The sequence below is a fragment of the Boleophthalmus pectinirostris genome, unplaced genomic scaffold, assembly GCF_026225935.1.
Source record: "Boleophthalmus pectinirostris isolate CB_2022bp ecotype Guang Dong unplaced genomic scaffold, ASM2622593v1 HiC_scaffold_15, whole genome shotgun sequence".
In the NCBI taxonomy this organism is placed as follows: domain Eukaryota; kingdom Metazoa; phylum Chordata; class Actinopteri; order Gobiiformes; family Gobiidae; genus Boleophthalmus; species Boleophthalmus pectinirostris.
In genome coordinates, this window is record NW_026571070.1 from 1,018,713 (window position 1) to 1,041,212 (window position 22,500).

The 22,500-nt window shown below is 50.6% G+C and overlaps 1 protein-coding gene across 1 annotated transcript in view; it reads left to right on the forward strand.

The window, feature by feature from the left end:
• LOC110173959 (dynein axonemal heavy chain 5-like) overlaps window positions 1-22,500 on the forward strand; it is a 102,650-nt gene that overhangs the window by 53,218 nt on the left and 26,932 nt on the right. The window contains 22 exon segments of the mRNA XM_055151203.1: window positions 34-168; window positions 278-454; window positions 1,468-1,557; window positions 1,653-1,787; window positions 3,487-3,588; window positions 5,177-5,344; window positions 6,252-6,458; window positions 7,223-7,315; window positions 8,462-8,698; window positions 9,716-9,781; window positions 10,334-10,474; window positions 11,505-11,636; window positions 12,181-12,291; window positions 13,399-13,553; window positions 14,307-14,428; window positions 14,885-15,114; window positions 15,413-15,571; window positions 17,640-17,796; window positions 18,437-18,582; window positions 18,792-18,926; window positions 20,289-20,390; window positions 21,571-21,684. Of these exon segments, the coding sequence (XP_055007178.1) occupies window positions 34-168; window positions 278-454; window positions 1,468-1,557; window positions 1,653-1,787; window positions 3,487-3,588; window positions 5,177-5,344; window positions 6,252-6,458; window positions 7,223-7,315; window positions 8,462-8,698; window positions 9,716-9,781; window positions 10,334-10,474; window positions 11,505-11,636; window positions 12,181-12,291; window positions 13,399-13,553; window positions 14,307-14,428; window positions 14,885-15,114; window positions 15,413-15,571; window positions 17,640-17,796; window positions 18,437-18,582; window positions 18,792-18,926; window positions 20,289-20,390; window positions 21,571-21,684 (3,114 nt within the window).

Consider the following 22,500-nt stretch of genomic DNA (forward strand, 5'->3'; position numbering starts at 1 on the left):
ATCAGGACCAGTTCTGACCTGGGTCTCTTTCAGGGGGAGCACATCTGGATCGTTCTGGACGGTCCGGTCGACGCCATCTGGATCGAAAATCTCAACTCGGTTTTAGACGACAACAAAACTCTGACTCTGGCCAACGGAGACCGGATCCCCATGGCCCCCTGCTGCAAGGTCTGGACCAGGACTGGAACAAGACCGGACCAGGACTGAACCAGGACTGAACGAGAACTAACCCAGCCTGAACCAGGACTTCCTAACGGGTCCAGTTTGTGTGTCTCAGATCGTGTTCGAGCCCCATAACATCGATAACGCGTCCCCGGCCACGGTGTCTCGTAACGGGATGGTGTTCATGAGCGAGTCGGTGCTCGGCTGGAGGCCCCTGCTCCAGGCCTGGACCCAGACTCTGCCCCCGCCCCAGAGACAGGAGCTGGAGAAACACTTCCACGGCTGCTTCCAGGTCTGACCGGAGACTGGACACGGACTAACCCTCAGTGCACTGCCAGAATTTAAGATATAAACCGACTCTAGTGAACGTTCTGTCACTAACACCGACTCTAGTGAACGTTCTGTCACTAACACCGACTCTAGTGAACGTTCTGTCACTGACACGACTCTAGTGAACGTTCTGTCACCGACACGACTCTAGTGAACGTTCTGTCACTAACACGACTCTAGTGAACGTTCTGTCACTAACACGACTCTAGTGAACGTTCTGTCACTAACACCGACTCTGGTGAACGTTCTGTCACTAACACGACTCTAGTGAACGTTCTGTCACTAACACGACTCTAGTGAACGTTCTGTCACTAACACCGACTCTGGTGAACGTTCTGTCACTAACACCGACTCTAGTGAACGTTCTGTCACTAACACCGACTCTAGTGAACGTTCTGTCACTAACACCGACTCTGGTGAACGTTCTGTCACTAACACGACTCTAGTGAACGTTCTGTCACTAACACCGACTCTAGTGAACGCGACTCTAGTGAACGTTCTGTCACTAACACGACTCTAGTGAACGTTCTGTCACTAACACCGACTCTAGTGAACGTTCTGTCACTAACACCGACTCTAGTGAACGTTCTGTCACTAACACCGACTCTAGTGAACGTTCTGTCACTAACACCGACTCTAGTGAACGTTCTGTCACTAACACCGACTCTAGTGAACGTTCTGTCACTAACACGACTCTAGTGAACGTTCTGTCACTAACACCGACTCTAGTGAACGTTCTGTCACTAACACCGACTCTAGTGAACGTTCTGTCACTAACACCGACTCTAGTGAACGTTCTGTCACTAACACGACTCTAGTGAACGTTCTGTCACTAACACGACTCTAGTGAACGTTCTGTCACTAACACGACTCTAGTGAACACGACTCTAGTGAACGTTCTGTCACTAACACCGACTCTGGTGAATGTTCTGTCACTAACACCGACTCTAGTGAACGTTCTGCCTCTGGTTCCAGGACGTTCTGGACTTCGTGTGGACCGCGGTCAGTCCAAAGATGCAGGTGCTGGAGTGTATGTACATCCAGCAGACCATCACCCTGCTGCAGGTGCGACAGGACCGCCCCTGTCAGGGGTTTAGAGCACAGCCCTGTCCCTCCTCTGCACCTGTCCATGTTCACCGTGTTCCTCCTGTGTTCTTCAGGGTTTGTTGATGTCGGTGGAGGAGAAGCAGGTCGGTGCGGATCACGTGAGTCGTCTGTTCTCATTCGCCCTCATGTGGGCACTGGGGGCACTGCTGGAGCTGGACGACAGAGCCAAGATGGAGGACTTCCTCAAGGTCTGACACAGCTTCATCTGACACATCTTCATCTGACACAGCTTCATCTGACACATCTTCATCTGACACATGTTGACACATCTTCATCTGACACATGTTCATCTGACACATGTTCATCTGACACATGTTCATCTGACACATGTTCATCTGACACATCTTCATCTGACACATCTTCATCTCACACATCTTCATCTGACACATCTTCATCTGACACATGTTCATCTGACACACATGTTCATCTGACACATGTCATCTGACACATGTTCATCTGACACATCTTCATCTGACACATCTCTGACATCTTGACACATCTCACACATCTTCATCTCACACATGTTCATCTGACACATTCTCTGACACATTTCATCTGACACATCTTCATCTCACACATCTCTTCATCTGACACATCTTCATCTGATCACACACATCTTCATCTGACACATCATCTGACACACATGTCTGACACATGTTCATCTGACATCATGACACATGTTCATCTGACACATGTTCATGACACATCTTCATCTGACACATGTTCATCTCACACATCTTCATCTCACACATCTTCATCTGACACATCTTCATCTCACACATCTTCATCTCACACATCTTCATCTGACACATCATCATCTGACACATCTTCATCTGACACATGACACATGTTCATCTGACACATCTTCATCTCACACATCTTCATCTGACACATCTTCATCTGACACATGTTCATCTGACACATGTTGACACATCATCTGACATTCATCACACATCATCTCATGTCTCACATCTGACACATCATGTTCATCTGACACATCTTCATCTGACACATCTTCATCTCACACATCTTCATCTGACACATCTTCATCTCACACATCTTCATCTCACACATGTTCATCTGACACATGTTCATCTGACACATCTTCATCTCACACATCTTCATCTGACACATGTTCATCTGACACATCTCACACATCTTCATCTCATCTGACACATCTTCATCTCACACATCTTCATCTGACACATGTTCATCTGACACATGTTCATCTGACACATCTTCATCTCACACATCTTCATCTGACACATCTTCATCTGACACATGTTCATCTGACACATGTTCATCTGACACATCTTCATCTGACACATCTTCATCTCACACATGTTCATCTCACACATGTTCATCTGACACATGTTCATCTGTTCATCTGACACATCTTCATCTGACACATGTTCATCTGTTCATCTGACACATCTTCATCTGACACATCTTCATCTGACACATCTTCATCTGACACATGTTCATCTGACACATGTTCATCTGACACATGTTCATCTGACACATGTTCATCTGACACATGTTCATCTGACACATGTTCATCTGACACATGTTCATCTGACACATCTTCATCTGACACATGTTCATCTGACACACATCTTCATCTGACACATGTTCATCTGACACATCTTCATCTGACACATCTTCATCTGACACATCTTCATCTGACACATGTTCATCTCACACATGTTCATCTCACACATCTTCATCTGACACATCTTCATCTGACACATCATTCATTTCATCTGACACATCTTCATCTGACACATGTTCATCTGACACATCTTCATCTGACACATCTTCATCTGACACATCTTCATCTGACACATCTTCATCTGACACATGTTCATCTGACTTTGTTTTTTCCAGAGTCACAGTTCTGCTCTGGACCTGCCCAAGACCGAACCGGACCAGAACATCTTCGAGTTTACGGTGAATCAGCTCGGACAATGGGAGCACTGGGCCAATAAGGTGAGTCAGGTGCCCTCCCCGTGTGTGTCAGGTGCCCTCCTGGTGTGTCATATGCCCTCCTCTGTGTGTGTCAGGTGCCCTCCTGTGTGTCGTGTGTGTCAGGTGCCCTCCCTGTGTGTGTCAGGTGCCCTCCTCGTGTTGTCAGGTTGCCCTCCTCGTGTGTGTGTGGGTGCCTCCCTGTGTGTGTCAGGTGCCCTCCCGTGTGTGTCAGTGCCCCCTCCCTGGTGTGTCAGGTGCCCTCCCGTGTGTGTCAGGTGTGTCAGGGTGCCCCTCCCGTGTGTGTCAGGTGCCCTCCCTCGTGGTGTGTCAGGTGCCTCCCGTGTGTGTGTCAGGTGCCCTCCTCGTGTGTGTCAGGTGCCCTCCCCTGTGTGTGTCAGGTGCCTCCTCGTGTGTGTCAGGTGCCTCCTCGTGTGTGTCAGGTGCCCTCCTGTGTGTGTCAGGTGCCTCCTCGTGTGTGTCAGGTGCCCTCCCCGTGTGTGTCAGGTGCCCTCCCCGTGTGTGTCAGGTGCCCTCCCTGTGTGTGTCAGGTGCCCTCCTCGTGTGTGTCAGGTGCCCTCCTCATGTGTGTCAGGTGCCCTCCTCGTGTGTCAGGTGCCCTCCCCGTGTGTGTCTGTGCTCCTCAGGTGTCAGGTGCCCTCTCGTGAGTCAGGTGCCCTCCTCGTGTGTGTCAGGTGCCCCTCCCTGTGTGTGTCAGGTGCCCTCCCTGTGTGTGTCAGGTGCCCTCCCTGTGTGTGTCAGGTGCCCTCCTCGTGTGTGTCAGGTGCCCTCGTGTCAGGTGTCAGGTGCCCTCCTCGTGTGTGTCAGGTGCCCTCTGTGGTGTGCCTCCCTGTGTGTGTCAGGTGCGCCTCCTCAGGTGTGTGTGTCAGTGCCCTCCCTGTGTCGTAGGTGCCCTCCCTCCCCGTGTGTTCAGGTGCCCTCCTGTGTGTCAGGTGCCCTCCTCGTGTGTCAGGTGCCCTCCTCTCAGTGTCCCTCCTCGTGTGTGTCAGGTGCCTCCTCGTGTGTCAGGTGCTCTCCTCGTGTGTCAGGTGCTCCCCGTGTGTGTCAGTGCCCTCCCTGTGTGTCAGGTGCCTCCGTGTGTGTCAGGTGCCTCCTCGTGTGTGTCAGGTGTTCAGTGTGTCCCTCGTGTGTGTCAGGTGCCTCCCTCGTGTGTGTCATGTGTGTCAGTGCCCCTCGTGTGCCAGGTGCCTCCTCGGTGTCAGGTGCCTCCTCGTGTGTGTCAGGTGCCTCCTCGTGTTCAGTGTCCTCCTCTGTGTGTCAGGTGCCTCCCTGTGTGTAGTGCCTCTCGTGTGTCAGGTGCCCTCCCCATGTGTGTCAGGTGCCTCCCCGTGTGTGTCAGGTGCCCTCTCCCCGTGTGTCAGGTGCCCCTCCTCGTGTGTGTCAGGTGCCCTCTCCCCGTGTGTCAGGTGCCCTCCTCGTGTGTGTCAGGTGCCTCCCGTGTGTGTCAGGTGCTCCCCGTGTGTGTCAGGTGCCTCCTCGTGTGTGTCAGGTGCCTCCTCGTGTGTGTCAGGTGCCTCCTCGTGTGTGTCAGGTGCCCTCCTCGTGTGTCAGGTGCCTCCTCGTGTGTTAGGTGCCTCCCGTGTGTGTTTAGGTCCCGGACTACGTTTATCCCAGAGACCAGACCCCGGACTTGGGCTCGATCCTGGTCCCGAACGTGGACAGCGTCAGGACGGACTTCCTGCTCCGGATCGTCTCCAAACAGAAGAAGGCGGCGCTGCTGATCGGAGAACAGGGAACCGCCAAGACCATCATGATCCAGGTGAGTCTGGGACAGGCCGGGTTAGACCTGGTTTAGTCCTGGTTTAGTCCTGGTTCAGTCCTGGTTTAGTCCTGGTTTAGTCCTGGTTTAGTCTCTGGTTTAGTCTCTGGTTTAGTCCTGGTTCAGTCCTGGTTTAGTCCTGGTTTAGTCCTGGTTTCAGTCCTGGTTTCAGCCTGTTTAGTTTTAGTCCTGGTTCAGTTTCCTGGTTCAGTCCTGGTTTAGTCCTGGTTTAGTCCTGGTTCAGTCCTGGTTCAGTCCTGGTTCAGTCTGGTTCTGTTCTGGTTCAGTCCTGTTTAGTCCTGGTTCAGTCCTGGTTCAGTCCTGGTTCAGTCCTGGTTTAGTCCTGGTTCAGTCCTGGTTTGTCCTGGTTCAGTCCTGGTTCAGTCCTGGTTCTGGTTCAGTCTGGTTCAGTCCTGGTTCAGTCCTGTCAGTCCTGGTGGTTCAGTCCTGGTTCAGTCCTGGTTCAGTCCTGGTTCAGTCCTGGTTTAGTCCTGGTTCAGTCCTGGTTCCTGGTTTAGTCCTGGTTTAGTCCTGGTTCAGTCCTGGTTCAGTCCTGGTTCAGTTCCTGGTTCAGTTCCTGGTTCAGTCCTGGTTTAGTCCTGTTCAGTCCTGGTTCAGTCCTGGTTCAGTCCTCAGTCCTGGTTCAGTCCTGGTTTCAGTCCTGGTTCAGTCCTGGTTCAGTCCTGGTTCAGTCCTGGTTCAGTCCTGGTCTGGTTCAGTCCTGGTTCAGTCCTGGTTCAGTCTGGTTCATTCTGGTCTCTGGTTCAGTCCTGGTTCTGTTCAGTCTGGTTCAGTCCTGGTTCAGTCTGGTCAGTCTGGTTCAGTCCTGGTTCAGTCCTGGTTCAGTCCTGGTTCAGTCCTGGTTCAGTCCTGGTTCAGTCCTGGTTCAGTTCTGTCTCTGGTTCAGGGTTACCTGGGGAAAATGGCGTGTGACTCTCACCTGTGGAAGTCGTTGAGTTTCTCGTCGGCGACTCTTCCCGTCATGTTCCAACGCTCCGTGGAGAGTTACATCGACAAACGCGTGGGCGCCACCTACGGGCCGGCGGCGGGACGCAGCATGAGCCTGTTCATCGACGACATCAACATGCCCGCCATCAACGAGTGGGGCGACCAGGTGCACCTCACAGCCGCAGGATCCCGGGCTCTAAAGCACCGCCACAGGGTCCCACAGCCACAGGGTCCCACACTCACCCCACAACCACAGGGTCCCACAGCCACAGGGTCCCACACCCACCACCACAGGGTCCCACACTCACCCCACAACCACAGGGTCCCACACCCACCCCACAGGGTCCCACCCCACAGGGTCCCACACTCACCCCACAACCACAGGGTCCCACAGCCACAGGGTCCCACACCCACAACCACAGGGTCCCACACTCACCCCACCACCACAGGGTCCCACACTCACCACCACAGGGTCCCACACTCACCCCACAGGGTCCACACCACACCCACAGGGTCCCACACCCACCCCACAGGGTCCCACAGGGTCCACCACAGGGTCACCCCACAACCACAGGGTCCCACACACCCACACTCACCCCACAGGGTCCCACACTCACCTCACAGGGTCCCACACCCACAGCCACAGGGTCCCACAGCCACAGGGTCCCACACTCACCCCACAACCACAGGGTCCCACACTCACCCCACAACCACAGGGTCCCACACTCACCCCACAGGAACAGAACAGAGATTCTGGGACATGACGTCTCAGTGTCATTTACATTTGAACAGACAATAGAAACTAGTGTCACATGGGCCTTTAAACAGTAGATTTGTTTATTTATTTATTATGTCATCTCATATTGTTTTTGTCTCCGCCCCCTCCTGTTGACTCCGCCCCCTCCTGTTGGCTCCGCCCCCTCCTCTCAGATCACCAATGAGATCGTGCGTCAGCTGATGGAGCAGGGGGGGTTCTACAGCCTGGAGCGTCCAGGAGACTTCATCCATGTGGTGGACGTCCAGGTCTGTGTGAAACTGTGTGAAACTGTGTGAAACTGTGTGAAACTGTGTGAAACTGTGGGAAACTGTGTGAAACTGTGTGAAACTGTGGGATCTTTGCGCCGCGTGGAGCGTCTGGATATTTTAACATTTCTAAAAGTTTCTGTTGTGAAAATAAAAATAGAAATAGAAAAGAATCCTACAAAATCCAAAGTTTGTGAAAGTGGCGTGTCCTGTCAGAACACGGGAAGGTTCAATTCCCAAAATGCATTTCTTCTGTGGGAGGAGTCTGCAGTACCTGGAGCGACCACTAGAGGCAGAGGGGGAGGGGCTTATCCAGGTTTATTATAGGCGAGTTTCATTGTTGACAAAAGCGTGCGTTGCATGATGGGAATTATTTTGGTCGGCGGCAAGAAACACTAATTGAACATGACAGACGGAGCGAGAAAACACGTAAAGGGTATTGATCCCGGTTATTTCTCCACTCTAACGGCAGACGACCCAAGAACATTTGACCACAAATTGGTCATAAACATCGACGGACGACAAATCACCCTTTTCAACCCCGACAGAGTCTGGACCAAACCAAACTTCTGGTCAGAATCTCCAACTACCTGGACAAATATTCACTTGGGCGACATCCACAATGACTTGGTGAAACTCCTGGGCCATTCACAGCAGAAAAGATGAAAACCTCCAAGAGTCTGGATGTGTTGTTGAACTTGTTGAGTCCACGGTTTGTTAGGATCTTCTACGTTTGCTCTGCGGATGTTTGAAAGTCGTTTAATTCACCGTTAGTGGAATACGAGAAAGACATTTTCCTTCTTCCGTGTTTCTATTTGTGCGTCTGATAATGCAGCAGGAGTTTACCATTATCGGGGATAAATACGTGAGGTTACACACTGTGTTTGACGCGACCGTGTTTCTGCCTCCGACCAGAATATTTCCCAGCAGCAACGCGGGTTTTTAATAACAATGACGTCAGCTCAAACTCGCCTATAAACCTGTGATAAATGTGAGTGGGGCACAGATTTGTACAGGGTTAACACATTCTTTATCATGTTCTTCTGGATTCTTTTTGTTGTTCTGGATTTTTCTGGTTCTTCTGGGCTTCTGATGGGTTTGTTGTCTTGTTTCTCACCCTCCTGCCCTTGTCCCTCGTGCTCTCAGCTGGTGGGGGCCATGATCCACCCGGGCGGAGGCAGAAACGACATCCCGCAGCGTCTGAAGAGGCAGTTCTGCATCTTTAACTGCCCCCTCCCGTCCAACGCCTCCATCGACCGCATCTTCAGCGCCCTGGCTCAGGGACACTTCTGCCCGGAGAGGGGCTTCGGTCCCGGGGTGTGTGCGCTGGCAGCTGCCCTCGTGCCCACCACCAGAAGAGTGTGGCAGGCCGTCAAAGCCAAGGTACAAGTCTCCGCCCCCACGTGGGTTTAAAGTCAGATTCCGCTCACTGACCACGTTTACATGAGGGTTTTAATAGTTCTGAATTAAATAGTTCTGAAGTAAAATATTTTCCTTGGAGTTTACATGGAAAAAAATCTGAATTCAGGTTTACGTGGAAAATTTGTTAAATGTTTTTTATTTCCTGTGTGAGCGTCTGGGGGGAGGTTCTGATTGGACAGAGACGCCAACGGATTTACGTCTTTGGGAAGAAAACACAAACTTCAGCTGCTCCCGGCTTTTCTGTTTGTCGTTCCTCCACAGACACAAACACCGTCCAGACTTTTCCCGCAGTCTAAACCAGAACTAAACCAGGACTAAACCAGGTCTAAAAACAGGACTAAACCAGGTCTAAAAACAGGACTAAACCAGGACTCTGTAAGTTCTAAAACGGGACTAAACCAGCTGAGGAGGAGAAGGGAAGAGCGTTGGAGAAGGAGAAAGAAGACAAAAGCTCAGCCCACTCCCGCATCCCTCTCACAAATCCAAAGAGATGTGGATCAAAGTCCTGAGACACAACTGGACCAGGACCAGGACCAGAACCAGGACCAGAACCAGGACCAGGACCAGGACCAGGACCAGGACCAGGACCAGAAGAACAACACGAGGAGCCTGAAGCACCAGCAGCATTTTAACAACAACAAACCACAAACAGAATCCACCAAACAAACTCACTCACATTTAAAATCACAAACAAACACTTACTTTTCAATTAAGATTAATTCAGAATCATCGTTTTCATTAAGAATTAAGTGTTTTAAAGAGAAAATTATTTTTATTCAGAATTAAATCTCTCATGTGAACGTGGCAGATGTTTAGTTCTTGTACGAGGTCGAGTCTAGTTTTACTCACAGACTGTAGAAGTGCAACATCTCCAAACGAAGCTCATGGAGGCCAGCAGTTCTCCCAGTTTCACATTTGGCTCTGGCCTGACTGTTAAAAAAAAGTTCCATAATGTTGCTTTACTCTGTTTTCATCCAGATGCTGCCGTCTCCAGCCAAGTTCCACTACATCTTCAACCTGAGAGACCTGAGCCGAATCTGGCAGGTACTAAACCAGAACTAAACCAGGTCTAAACCAGGACTAAACCAGGACTGAACCAGGACTGAACCAGGACTAAACCAGGTCTAAACCAGGACTAAACCAGGAACCAGGACTAAACCAGGACTAAACCAGGACTAAACCAGGACTAAACAAACCAGGTCTAAACCAGGTCTAAACCAGGTCTCTAAACCAGGACTAAACCAGGACTAAACCAGGACTAAACCAGGTCTAAACCAGGTCTAAAACCAGGACTAAACCAGGTCTAAACCAGGTCTAAACCAGGACTAAACCAGGTAAACCAGGTCTACACCAGGACTAAACCAGGACTAAACCAGGACTAAACCAGGACTAAACCAGGTCTAAACCAGGACTAAACCAGGACTAAACCAGGTCTAAACCAGGTACTAAACCAGGACTAAACCAGGTCTAAACTAAACCAGGACTAAACCAGGACTAAACCAGGTCTAAACCAGGTCTAAACCAGGACTAAACCAGGACTAAACCAGGACTAAACCAGGTCTAAACCAGGTCTAAACCAGGTCTGGTTGTGTTCAGGGGATGCTGAGTGTTCAGTCTGAGGTGTGCGTGAACGAGGAGCTGCTCTCCGCTCTTTTCCATCACGAAGTCTCCAGAGTCGTCGCCGACAGATTCACCGACCAATCAGACACAGACGCCTTCAGTGACATCATCAGCAAGGTCAGAGTCTGAACCCGCAACCTCCTGGTGAGAGGGAAGAGACGGGCTAACCACTCTGCCACCGGAGCACAGGGAGCACATGCACACGCCACACAGAGACATCGAGTCAAACGCAAACGCTCCAACTACAGGCGTCTGAACGCTACGGCAGCCGAGAGGAGCCACAACAAACGCAAACGCCGCAACAAATACAAATGCCACAACGCAACAAAAAGCCACAACACAACAAAAAGCCACAACAAACCAAAAAAAGCCACAACCGGAATGACCGCGGGACTCTATTTACTCACATTAAAAAGCCACAACACATTAAAAAGCCACAACACATTAAAAAGCCACAAACACCAAAAAAAACACAAAAAAGCCACAACACATTAAAAAAGCCACAACAAACCAAAAAAGCCACAACACATTAAAAAGCCACAACACCAAAAAAGCCAACAACAAACAAAAAAGCACAAACAAAAACACCACAAAAAGCCACAACACATTAAAAGGTCACAACACATTAAAAAGCCACAACAGAAGTGACAGCTGGACTCTATTTTCTGACGGACGATCAAGCGGCAAGTGAAGAAGAAGAACTACAACGTGAAACAAATAATGATAAAACAATAAATGACTTTTACTTACGTTTCCAACTTCTCCGTTCCTTTACTTTTCACGTTATCGTTCTTCTTCACTTGCTGCTTGATCGGTCCGTCGGAAAATAGAGTCCCGCGGTCACTTCCGTTGTGGCTTTTTAATGTGTTGTGGCTTTTTAATGTGTTGTGGCTTTTTTGTTTGTTGTGGCTTTCTTGTTTGTTGTGGCTTTTTTGGTGTGTTGTGGCATTTGCGTTTGTGTTGTGGCTTTTTAATGTGTTGTGACTTTTTAATGTGAGTAAATCGAGTCCCGCGGTCATTCCCGTTGTGGCTTTTTTTGGTTTGTTGTGGCTTTTTGTTGTGTTGTGACCCTCTCAGTTTCCGTAGAACGCGGCTTCACCCTCGTCTCTGAGCGAGTTGATCTTTTCTTCTTTGGTTCTTTCCGCAGATCACCGCTGAGGATCATGGGAAGGCCCTCACTGAGCACGCTCACTGGAACTGCACCTTTGTGGACTTCCTGCGCGACGCTGCCGAGGCGACGGGAGACGAACCCGAGGAGGCGGAGCTAGAGGCGCCTAAAGTCAGAACCAGGACTAAACCAGGACTGAACCAGGACTAGACCAGGACTAAACCAGGACTAAACCAGGACTAAACCAGGACTGAACCAGGATTGAACCAGGACTAAACCAGGACTGAACCAGGACTAGACCAGGACTAAACCAGGACTGAACCAGGACTAGACCAGGACTAAACCAGGACTGAACCAGGACTGAACCAGGACTGAACCAGGACTAAACCAGGACTGAACCAGGACTAGACCAGGACTAAACCAGGACTGAACCAGGACTGAACCAGGACTGAACCAGGACTGAACCAGACTGAAACCAGGACTAGACCAGGACTAAACCAGGACTGAACCAGGACTGAACCAGGACTAAACCAGGACTAAACCAGGACTGAACCAGGACTGAACCAGGACTGAACAAGGACTAAACCAAGACTGAACCAGGACTAGACCAGGACTAAACCAGGACTGAACCAGGACTGAACCAGGACTAAACCAGGACTGAACCAGGACTGAACCAGGACTAGACCAGGTCTGAGTTAAATGTGTGTGTTTGCAGTTGTATGAGCCGGTTCCGTCTCTGGACGTGTTGTCGGAGCGTCTGTCGTTTTTCCAGCTTCAGTACAACGAGGCGGTGAGGGGCGGGGCCATGGACCTCGTCTTCTTTCAGGTAAAATCAGATCTGAAACCTCAAGGACACAGAAAGAACATGCAAATCCACACAAACACGGACGTCAGAGCAGCAGCAGGTGCATCAGTCACTGATCCTGTGCAGCAGATCCACATTTGCTGGAGTGTGATGCTAACTGAAGGCACTGCTCTGTCTGGACTGATCACAGGAAAATGCAAAAACTGATCTCCACGTGACTCTCCCTCTGTGTGTCTCTGTGTCTCTGTGTCTGTGTCTGTGTCTGTGTCTGTGTCTGTGTCTCTGTGTGTCTGTGTCTCTGTGTCTGTGTCTCTGTGTGTCTGTGTCTGTCTGTGTCTGTGTGTCTGTGTGTCTGTGTCTGTGTGTCTGTGTCTCTGTCTGTCTCTGTGTCTGTGTCTCTGTGTGTCTGTGTCTGTGTGTCTGTGTCTCTGTGTCTGTGTCTCTGTGTCTGTGTCTCTGTGTCTGTGTCTGTGTCTCTGTGTCTGTGTCTCTGTGTCTGTGTCTCTGTGTCTCTGTGTCTGTGTCTCTGTGTCTGTGTTCTCTGTGTCTGTGTCTGTGTCTCTGTGTCTGTGTCTCTGTGTCTGTGTCTCTGTGTCTGTGTCTCTGTCTGTGTCTGTGTCTGTGTCTCTGTGTGTGTCTCTGTGTCTGTGTCTCTGTGTCTCTGTGTGTCTGTGTCTCTGTGTCTGTGTCTGTGTCCTGTGTCTGTCTGTGTCTGTGTCTCTGTGTGTCTGTGTCTCTGTGTCTCTGTGTCTGTGTCTGTGTCTGTGTCTGTGTCTGTGTCTGTCTGTGTCTGTGTTCTCTGTGTGTCTGTGTCTGTGTCTCTGGTGTCTGTGTCTCTGTGTCTGTGTGTGTCTGTGTCTGTGTCTCTGTGTCTGTGTCTGTGTCTCTCTGTGTCTGTGTCTCTGTCTCTGTGTCTGTGTCTCTGTGTGTCTGTGTCTGTGTCTCTGTGTCTGTGTCTCTGTGTCTGTGTGTCTGTGTCTGTGTCTGTGTCTGTCTCTGTGTCTCTGTGTCTCTGTGTCTCTGTGTCTGTGTCTGTGTCTGTGTGTCTGTGTCTGTGTCTGTGTCTCTGTGTCTGTGTCTCTGTGTCTGTGTCTCTGTGTCTGTGTCTGTGTCTGTGTCTCTTGGCAGGACGCCATGGTTCACCTGATGCGTGTGTCTCGGGTTCTTCGTACTCCTCGGGGGAACGCTCTGCTCGTGGGGGTCGGGGGGTCGGGGAAACAGAGTCTGACCCGACTCGCCTCCTTCATCGCCGGACACCAGACCTTCCAGATCACCCTGACCAGGTACGACCCTGGACCAGACACACACACACATGCACACACACATATACACACACATACACACACATCAGGTACGAGTAGAAGCTCCAGTTTAACCTCCTCTTCTGTGGAGCCAGAGCCAGACTCTGTGTGTGTGACACAGTTGGGACTCTGTGTGTGTGACGCAGTTGGGACTCTGTGTGTGTGACGCAGTTGGACTCTGTGTGTGTGACGCAGTTGGGACTCTGTGTGTGTGACACAGTTGGGACTCTGTGTGTGTGACACAGTTGGGACTCTGTGTGTGTGACGCAGTTGGACTCTGTGTGTGTGACGCAGTTGGGACTCTGTGTGTGTGACGCAGTTGGGACTCTGTGTGTGTGACACAGTTCGGGACTCTGTGTGTGTGACACAGTTGGGACTCTGTGTGTGTGACACAGTTGGGACTCTGTGTGTGTGACACAGTTGAGACTCTGTGTGTTTCTCTATGGATTTACCTGGTCAAATATGGACCAGGAAATGGACTGGAAATGTGAACGACCTCGCAAAAAAACGAACAAAAAAAAAAAGGATTTCACAAAAAAATCTGAATTGAGTGTGAAGCTCTGCAGTTTGAACGGAGAGTCTGATACTGGAGCAGAGGGGCAAAAAAACAGATTTGTGTCACTTCAGGTGCAAACTGGTCCAGGCTCAGGTCTAGACACGATCACAGGGGGGACACGGGTACAGGAGGGGAGGGCATCTGACACACTGGTACAGTTCCTCTCTCTCTGTGCTCAGGTCGTACGGCTGCTCAAACCTCCTGGACGACCTGAGGTTTCTGTACAGACTGAGCGGACACCAGGGCCGAGGAGTCACCTTCCTCTTCACCGACAACGACATCAAGGACGAAGCTTTTCTCGGTCAGAACCTCACATCAGTCTGGGCCTGGTCTCTGGTCTCTGGTCTCTGGTCTGGTCTCAGTCCGGTCTCAGTCCGGTCTCTGGTCTGGTCTCAGTCTGGTCTCAGTCCGGTCTGAGTCTGGTCTCTGGTCTGGTCTCTGGTCTGGTCTCAGTCCGGTCTCTGGTCCAGTCTGAGTCTGGTCTCTGGTCTCTGGTCCGGTCTCTGGTCCGGTCTGAGTCCGGTCTCTGGTCTCTGGTCTCTGGTCTCTTGTCTCAGTCCGGTCTGAGTCCGGTCTCTGGTCTCCGGTCTCTGGTCTTTGGTCTCTGGTCTGGTCTCAGTCTGGTCTCTGGTCTCTGGTCTGAGTCTGGTCTCTGGTCTCAGTCCGGTCTGAGTCTGGTCTCTGGTCTCTGGTCCGGTCTGAGTCTGGTCTCTGGTCCGGTCTGAGTCTGGTCTGAGTCTGGTCTTTGGTCTTGTAGAGTACCTGAACACGGTGTTGGCGAGTGGGGAGGTTCCGGATCTGTTTTCTCGGGACGAACTCGATGACATCACTCAGGACCTGACCTCCGACCTGAAGAGACACGCCCCCAAACGACCTCCGACCCCCGAGAACCTCTACGCCCACTTCCTGTCCCGAGTCCGAGCAAATCTGCACCTGGTCCTGAGTTTCTCCCCGATCGGAGACAAGTTCAGGTCCAGAGCCCTGAAGGTGAACCAGGACTAAACCAGGACTAAACCAGGACTAAACCAGGACTAAACCAGGACTAAACCAGGACTAAACCAGGACTGAACCAGGACTCTAAACCAGGACTAAACCAGGACTAAACCAGGACTAAACCAGGACTAAAACCAGGACTGAACCAGGACTGAACCAGGACTAAACCAGGACTAAACCAGGACTGAACCAGGACTAAACCAGGACTAAACCAGGACTAAACCAGGACTAAACCAGGACTACAGTAGTATGAATCCAGGTCTTGAGCAGGTCTAATCCTGGTCCGGTTCAGTTCCCAGGTCTGATCTCTGGTTGTACCGTGGACTGGTTCCATCGTTGGCCCAAAGAGGCTCTGGTGGCCGTGTCCCGTCACTTCCTGTCTGAATATTCTGAGCTGCGCTGCCCCCCGCAGGTCAAAGAGAGCGTCGTCCTGTCCATGGGAATCTTCCAGGTACTCGACCAGGACTAAACCAGGACTAAACCAGGACTCAAGGAGGTACTCGACCAGAACTAAACCAGAACTTAACTAGAAAAGCAGTCAGAGAGCGCAGACCTCCGCCAAGGACCACCCCCATTTTTTATATAGATTGTGATAAAATCCGTCTTCTGGATCAGATCTGGATCAGCCTTTGGAATATGAAAGAGGATCCACCTGTCCATCCCTGAGTCACATGTCCATGGGGTTTGATCAATAATTAACACAGATATTGAGAAACAAAATGTTTGGCCCCATTTACCACAATGTGAACTAAAATTTCAAAGTGATTCAGAATCCAGGATTTCTTCCGGATCAAACCCAAAATGAAATCAGTTCTTCCTTTTCACATTTCCAACAAATCCTGAAAATTTCATCCAAATCGGTCCATAACTTTTTGAGTTATGTTGCTAACAGACAAACAACAAACAAACAAACAAACAAACAAACAAACAGACAAACAAACAGACAAACAAAAACAAACAGACAAACAAACAGACAAACAAACAAACAACAAACAAACAGACAAACAAACAGACAAACAGACAAACAGACAAACAAACAAACAGACAAACAGACAAACAAACAGACAAACAAACAGACAACAACACAACACAAACAGACAAACAAACAAACAAACAGACAAACAAACAAACAGACAAACAAACAAACAAACAGACAAACAAACAGACAAACAAACACAAACAAACAGACAAACAGACAAACAAACAAACAAACAAACAGACAAACAGACAAACAGACAAACAAACAGACAGACAAACAAACAGACAAACACAAACAACAGACACAACAAACAAACACAACAAACAAACAACAGACAAACAAACAAACAAACAAACAAACAGACAAACAAACAAACAAACAGACAAACAAACAGAAAACAAACAAACAAACAGACAAACAAACAAACAGACAAACAAACAGACAAACAAACAGACAAACAAACAGACAACAAACAAGACAAACAAACAGACAAACAAACAGACAAACAAACAGACAAACAGACAAACAGACAAACAGACAAACAAACAGACAAACAGACAAACAAAAACAAACAAACAGACAAACAACAAACAAACAAACAGACAAACAAACAAAACAAAAACAGACAAACAAACAGACACAACAAACAGACAAACAAACAGACAAACAAACACAAACAAACAAACAAACAAACAAACAAACAAACAGACAAACAAGACAAACAAACAAACAGACAAACAAACAGACAAACAAACAAACAGACAAACAGACAAACAAACAGACAAACAAACAGACAAACAAACAGACAAACAAACAGACAAACAAACAGACAAACAAACAGACAAACAAACAAACAAACAAACAAACAAAACAAACAGACAAACAAACAAACAACGACAAACAAACAGACAAACAAACAAAAACAGAAAAACAAACAACAAACAAACAAACAAACAGACAAACAGACAAACAGACAAACAAACAAACAGACAAACAAACAAACAAACAACAAACACAACACAACAACAAACAAACAAACAAACAAACAGACAAACAAACAGACAAACAAACAGACAAACAAACAACAAACAACAGACAAACAAACAGACAAACAAACAGACACAACAAACAAACAAACAGAAAACAACAAACAAACAAACAAACAGACAAACAAACAAACAGACAAACAAACAGACAAACAGACAAACGGCAAAAAACATAACCTCCTTGGCGGAGGACTAACCAGGACTAAACCAGGACTAAACCAGGACTAAACCAGGACTAAACATCGCCCTCTTGTGGTGTCACTTGTGGTTAAACATGGAGAGTTTGGGTAAAGTTTTCTTCTTCTTCTGTGTTTGTGTTTGTTTGTTAAAGGGACAGTACAGATTAAAATAAAAATAAAGTAAGAGACAAACATGATCCGATACTCACATCGATACTGGAGCTTTTGATTCGGTTCGATTCAGTTCGATATATTTGAGATGGACTGGAGACGAGCGGGAGGGCATCTGACTCAGCGTCTCGTCGTGTCTTTCAGGACGTGGTGGCCGAGCGCTGTGGTCAGTACTTTGAGCGTTTCCGGCGTCAGATCTTCGTCACACCGCGCTCCTTCCTCTCCTTCATCAACAGCTACAAACTCATCTACAGCGAGAAGATCCTCCTCCTGAAGACGCTGAGCCAGCGCATGCACACAGGTCTTCCTCTGCTCCTCTGCTCCTCCTCTGCTCCTCCTCTGCTCCTCTCCTCCTCCCTCTCCTCCTCTGCTCCTCTCCTCCTCCTCCTCCTCCTCTGCTCCTCTGCTCCTCTCCTCCCTCTCCTCTCTCTGCTCCTCTCTCCTCTCCTCCTCTCCTCCGCTCCTCCTCCTCTGCTCCTCCCCTCATCCTCTGCCTCCTCTCCTCTCTGCTCCTCTGCTCCTCTGCTCCTCCTCCTCCTCTCTCCTCCTCTGCTCCTCCTCTCCTCTCTCCTCCTCTGCTCCTCTCCTCCTCTCCTCCTCCTCTGCTCCTCTGCTCCTCTGCTCCTCCTCTCCTCCTCTGCCCTCTGCTCCTCTCCTCCTCCCCTCATCCTCTGCTCCTCCTCTCCTCCTCTGCTCCTCCTCTCCTCCTCTCCTCCTCTGCTCCTCCTCTCATCCTCTCCTCCTCTGCTCCTCCTCTCATCCTCTCCTCCTCCTCTGCTCCTCCTCCTCCTCTCCTCCTCTGCTCCTCTCTCTCCTCCTCTCTCCTCTCTCCCTGCTCCCTCTCTCCTCCTCTCTCCTCTCCTCCTCTCCTCCTCTCCTCCTCTGCTCCTCTCCTCCTCTCCTCCTCTGACCCTCTCCTCCTCTCGTCTTCTCCTCCTCAGGTCTGAGTAAACTCCTGGAGGCGGAGCAGTCTGTCTCTGAGCTCTCGGAGCAGCTGGTGCTGAAGGAGCAGGAGTTGGCCGGCGCCTCCCAGAGGTCGGAGGCGGTACTGCAGGAGGTGACGGAGAAGGCCCGAGCCGCTGAGAAGGTCCAGAGAAACACGAGGAGCTGAAGTGAATCTGAAGCTCTCCAGTGTTACTGCTAACATCTGCCACGTTTACACGAGAGCTTCTGAATAAAAATACTTTAATTCTGAATAAAAAATAATTCTGTTTTAAAAAGTCCATGTAAACACTTAATTCCTAATGAAAATTATTTTTTTTTTAAACTTAATTTCCCTATTTCTGTGTGCGGCAGGTGAAGCTGCAGGTGCAGAAGGTGAAGGACAAAGCTCAGACGATCGTGGACGAGATCGAGGCCGATAAATCTGTCGCCGAGTCCAAACTGGAGGCGGCAAAACCTGCGCTGGAGGCAGCAGAGGCGGCGCTGCAGGTACCAGCCCGACCCCCCCCCACCACAGGGTCATAGGTTCAACTCCCCGACCCCCCCTCACCACAGGGTCATAGTTCAACTCCCCGACCCCCCCTCACCGCAGGGTCATAGGTTCAACTCCCCCGACCCCCCCCCACCACAGGGTCATAGTTCAACTCCCGACCCCCCCCCACCACAGGGTCCCAGGTTCAACTCCCCGACCCCCCCCTTACCACAGGGTCATAGGTTCAACTCCCCGACCCCCCCTCACCGCAGGGTCATAGGTTCAACTCCCGACCCCCCCTCACCGACCACAGGGTCATAGGTTCAACTCCCCGACCCCCCTTCACCGCAGGGTCATAGGTTCAACTCCCCGACCCCCCCCCACCACAGGGTCATAGGTTCAACTCCCCCGACCCCCCCTCACCGCAGGGTCATAGGTTCAACTCCCCGACCCCCCCCCACCCATCCCAGGTTCAACTCCCCGACCCCCCCCCCCCAGGGTCATAGGTTCAACTCCCCGACCCTCCCCTCACCGCAGGGTCATAGGTTCAACTCCCCGACCCCCCCCACCACAGGGTCCCAGGTTCAACTCCCCGACCCCCCCTCACCACAGGGTCATAGGTTCAACTCCCCGACCCCCCTCACCGCAGGGTCATAGGTTACTCCCGACCCCCCCTCACCGCAGGTCATAGGTTCAACTCCCCGTTCAACCCCCCCCCTCACCGCAGGGTCATAGGTTCAAACTCCCCGACCCCCCTCACCGCAGGGTCATAGGTTCAACTCCCCGACCCCCCCCCACCACAGGGTCCCAGGTTCAACTCCCCGACCCCCCCCCTCACCACAGGGTCATAGGTTTCAACTCCCCGACCCCCCCCTCACCGCAGGGTCATAGGTTCAACTCCCCGACCCCCCTCACCGCAGGGTCATAGGTTCAACTCCCCGACCCCCCCTCACCGCAGGGTCATAGGTTCAACCCCCGACCCCCCCTCACCGCAGGGTCATAGGTTCAACTCCCCGACCCCCCCCCACCACAGGGTCCCAGGTTCAACTCCCCGACCCCCCCTCACCGCAGGGTCATAGGTTCAACTCCCCGACCCCCCCTCACCGCAGGGTCATAGGTTCAACTCCCCCGACCCCCCTCCAACCGCAGGGTCATAGGTTCAACTCCCCGACCCCCCTCACCACAGGGTCATAGGTTCAACTCCCTGAGCACGTGCAGTCACTCTGTGGGGTTTGGATGTTCTCCCTGTGGTTGTTTGTGGTTTGTTTGTGTTTTCTCTGGTTTCCTGGAGTCTAATTTTTCTGACCAGGACCAGATCTGGTCACCTGCTCCTGTCAGGTGGCAGGTGCAGAGGCGTGACCCTGTCCTTTTCTCCTCAGACGATCAAACCGGGCGACATCGCCACAGTGAGGAAGCTCCAGAAACCTCCACATCTCATCATGAGGATCATGGACGCAGTCCTGCTGCTGTTCCAGAGGAAGGTCAGACCCACAGACCCACAGACCTACAGACCTACAGACCCACAGACCCACAGACCCACAGACCTACAGACCCACAGACCTACAGACCTACAGACCCACAGACCTACAGACCACAGACCTACAGACTCACACAGACCACAGACCTACAGACCCACAGACCTACAGACCTACAGACCCACAGACCCACAGACCCACAGACCTACAGACCTACAGACCTACAGACCCACAGACCTACAGACCTACAGACCTACAGACCCTACAGACCCACAGACCTACAGACCTACAGACCTACAGACCCACAGACCCACAGACCCACAGACCTACAGACCTACAGACCCACAGACCCACAGACCCACAGACCCACAGACCTACAGACCCACAGACCCACAGACCTACAGACCCACAGACCCACAGACCCACAGACCTACAGACCTACAGACCCACAGACCCACAGACCTACAGACCTACAGACCCACAGACCCACAGACCCACAGACCCACAGACCTACAGACCTACAGACCCACAGACCCACAGACCCACAGACCCACAGACCTACAGACCCACAGACACAGACACAGACCTACAGACCACAGACCCACAGACCCACAGACCTACGGACCCACGACCCACGACCCACGGACCCACGGACCCACGGACCCACGGACCCACGACCCACGGACCCACGGACCCACAGACCCACAGACCCACAGACTCACAGACTCACAGACCCACAGACCCACAGACCCACAGACCTACAGACCTACAGACCCACAGACCCACAGACTCACAGACCCACAGACCCACAGACCACAGACCCACAGACCCACAGACTCACAGACTCACAGACCCACAGACCCACAGACTCACCCACAGACCCACGGACCCACACCCACAGACCCACCCACACCCACAGACCACAGACAGACCCACAGACCCAAAGACCCACAGACAGACACAGACCCACAGACCCACAGACCCACAGACCTACAGACCCACAGACCCACAGACCCACAGACCCACAGACCCACAGACTCACAGACTCACAGACCCACAGACCCACAGACCCACAGACTGTAGTAGGACGTGACGTCTCTCTCTTTGTTCTGGTCCAAATGAAGCAGCAGTAAAGGTTCAAATAAAACTCTGTGTCTGTGTCTGTGTCTGTGTCTGTGTCCCTCAGATTGACCCGGTGACCCCTGACCCCGAGCGACCCTGCCCTCGTCCGTCCTGGGCTGAAGCCATGAAGCTGCTGCAGAACTCCGCCTTCCTCAGCTCCCTGCTCAACTTCAGCAAGGTCAAACTTTTGACAAACTTTATGACACAGAGACTTGAAAAAAACCCATGTTACTGTTTTATAATGAAGCTTCACGGTCGCAAACACAGAGCAGAGTTTGTTTTGTTTCATTCACACGTTTAACTCACGAACCTGCACTTTTAACACGAACTCTTCTCTCAAACCGAAAACACTCTGTTCCACCTTGTGATGTCATCATGTGGTGATACGGGAAGTGCTCCACTGTGTTTTTAAACTCCACACAGCGTTGGATCATTTCAGTCCAGGAGTCGCTGATCTCAAATGAACTAAAGGGAAAAGGAGCTGTTCACTTGGAAACTGCCACTGCATGACATCACAAGGTGGAGCAGAGCGTTTAGAGATGTAGACAGACTCAAACAAACACAACTCCAGCTCCGAGTGTGACCAGGAACAGCAGAACAACAGAACAACAGAACAATAGAACAACAGAACAACAGAACAAACAACAGAACAATAGAACAACAGAACAACAGAACAACAGAACAACAGAACAACAGAACAACAGAACAGAAAACAGAACAACAGAACAACAGAAACACAGAACAACAGAACAACAGAACAACAGAAACACAGAACAACAGAACAACAGAACAACAGAAAACAGAACAGAACAACAGAACAACAGAACAACAGAACAACAGAAACACAGAACAACAGAACAATAGAACAACAGAACAACAGAACAATAGAACAACAGAACAATAGAACAATAGAACAACAGAACAATAGAACAATAGAACAATAGAACAATAGAACAATAGAACAACAGAACAATAGAACAATAGAACATTAGAA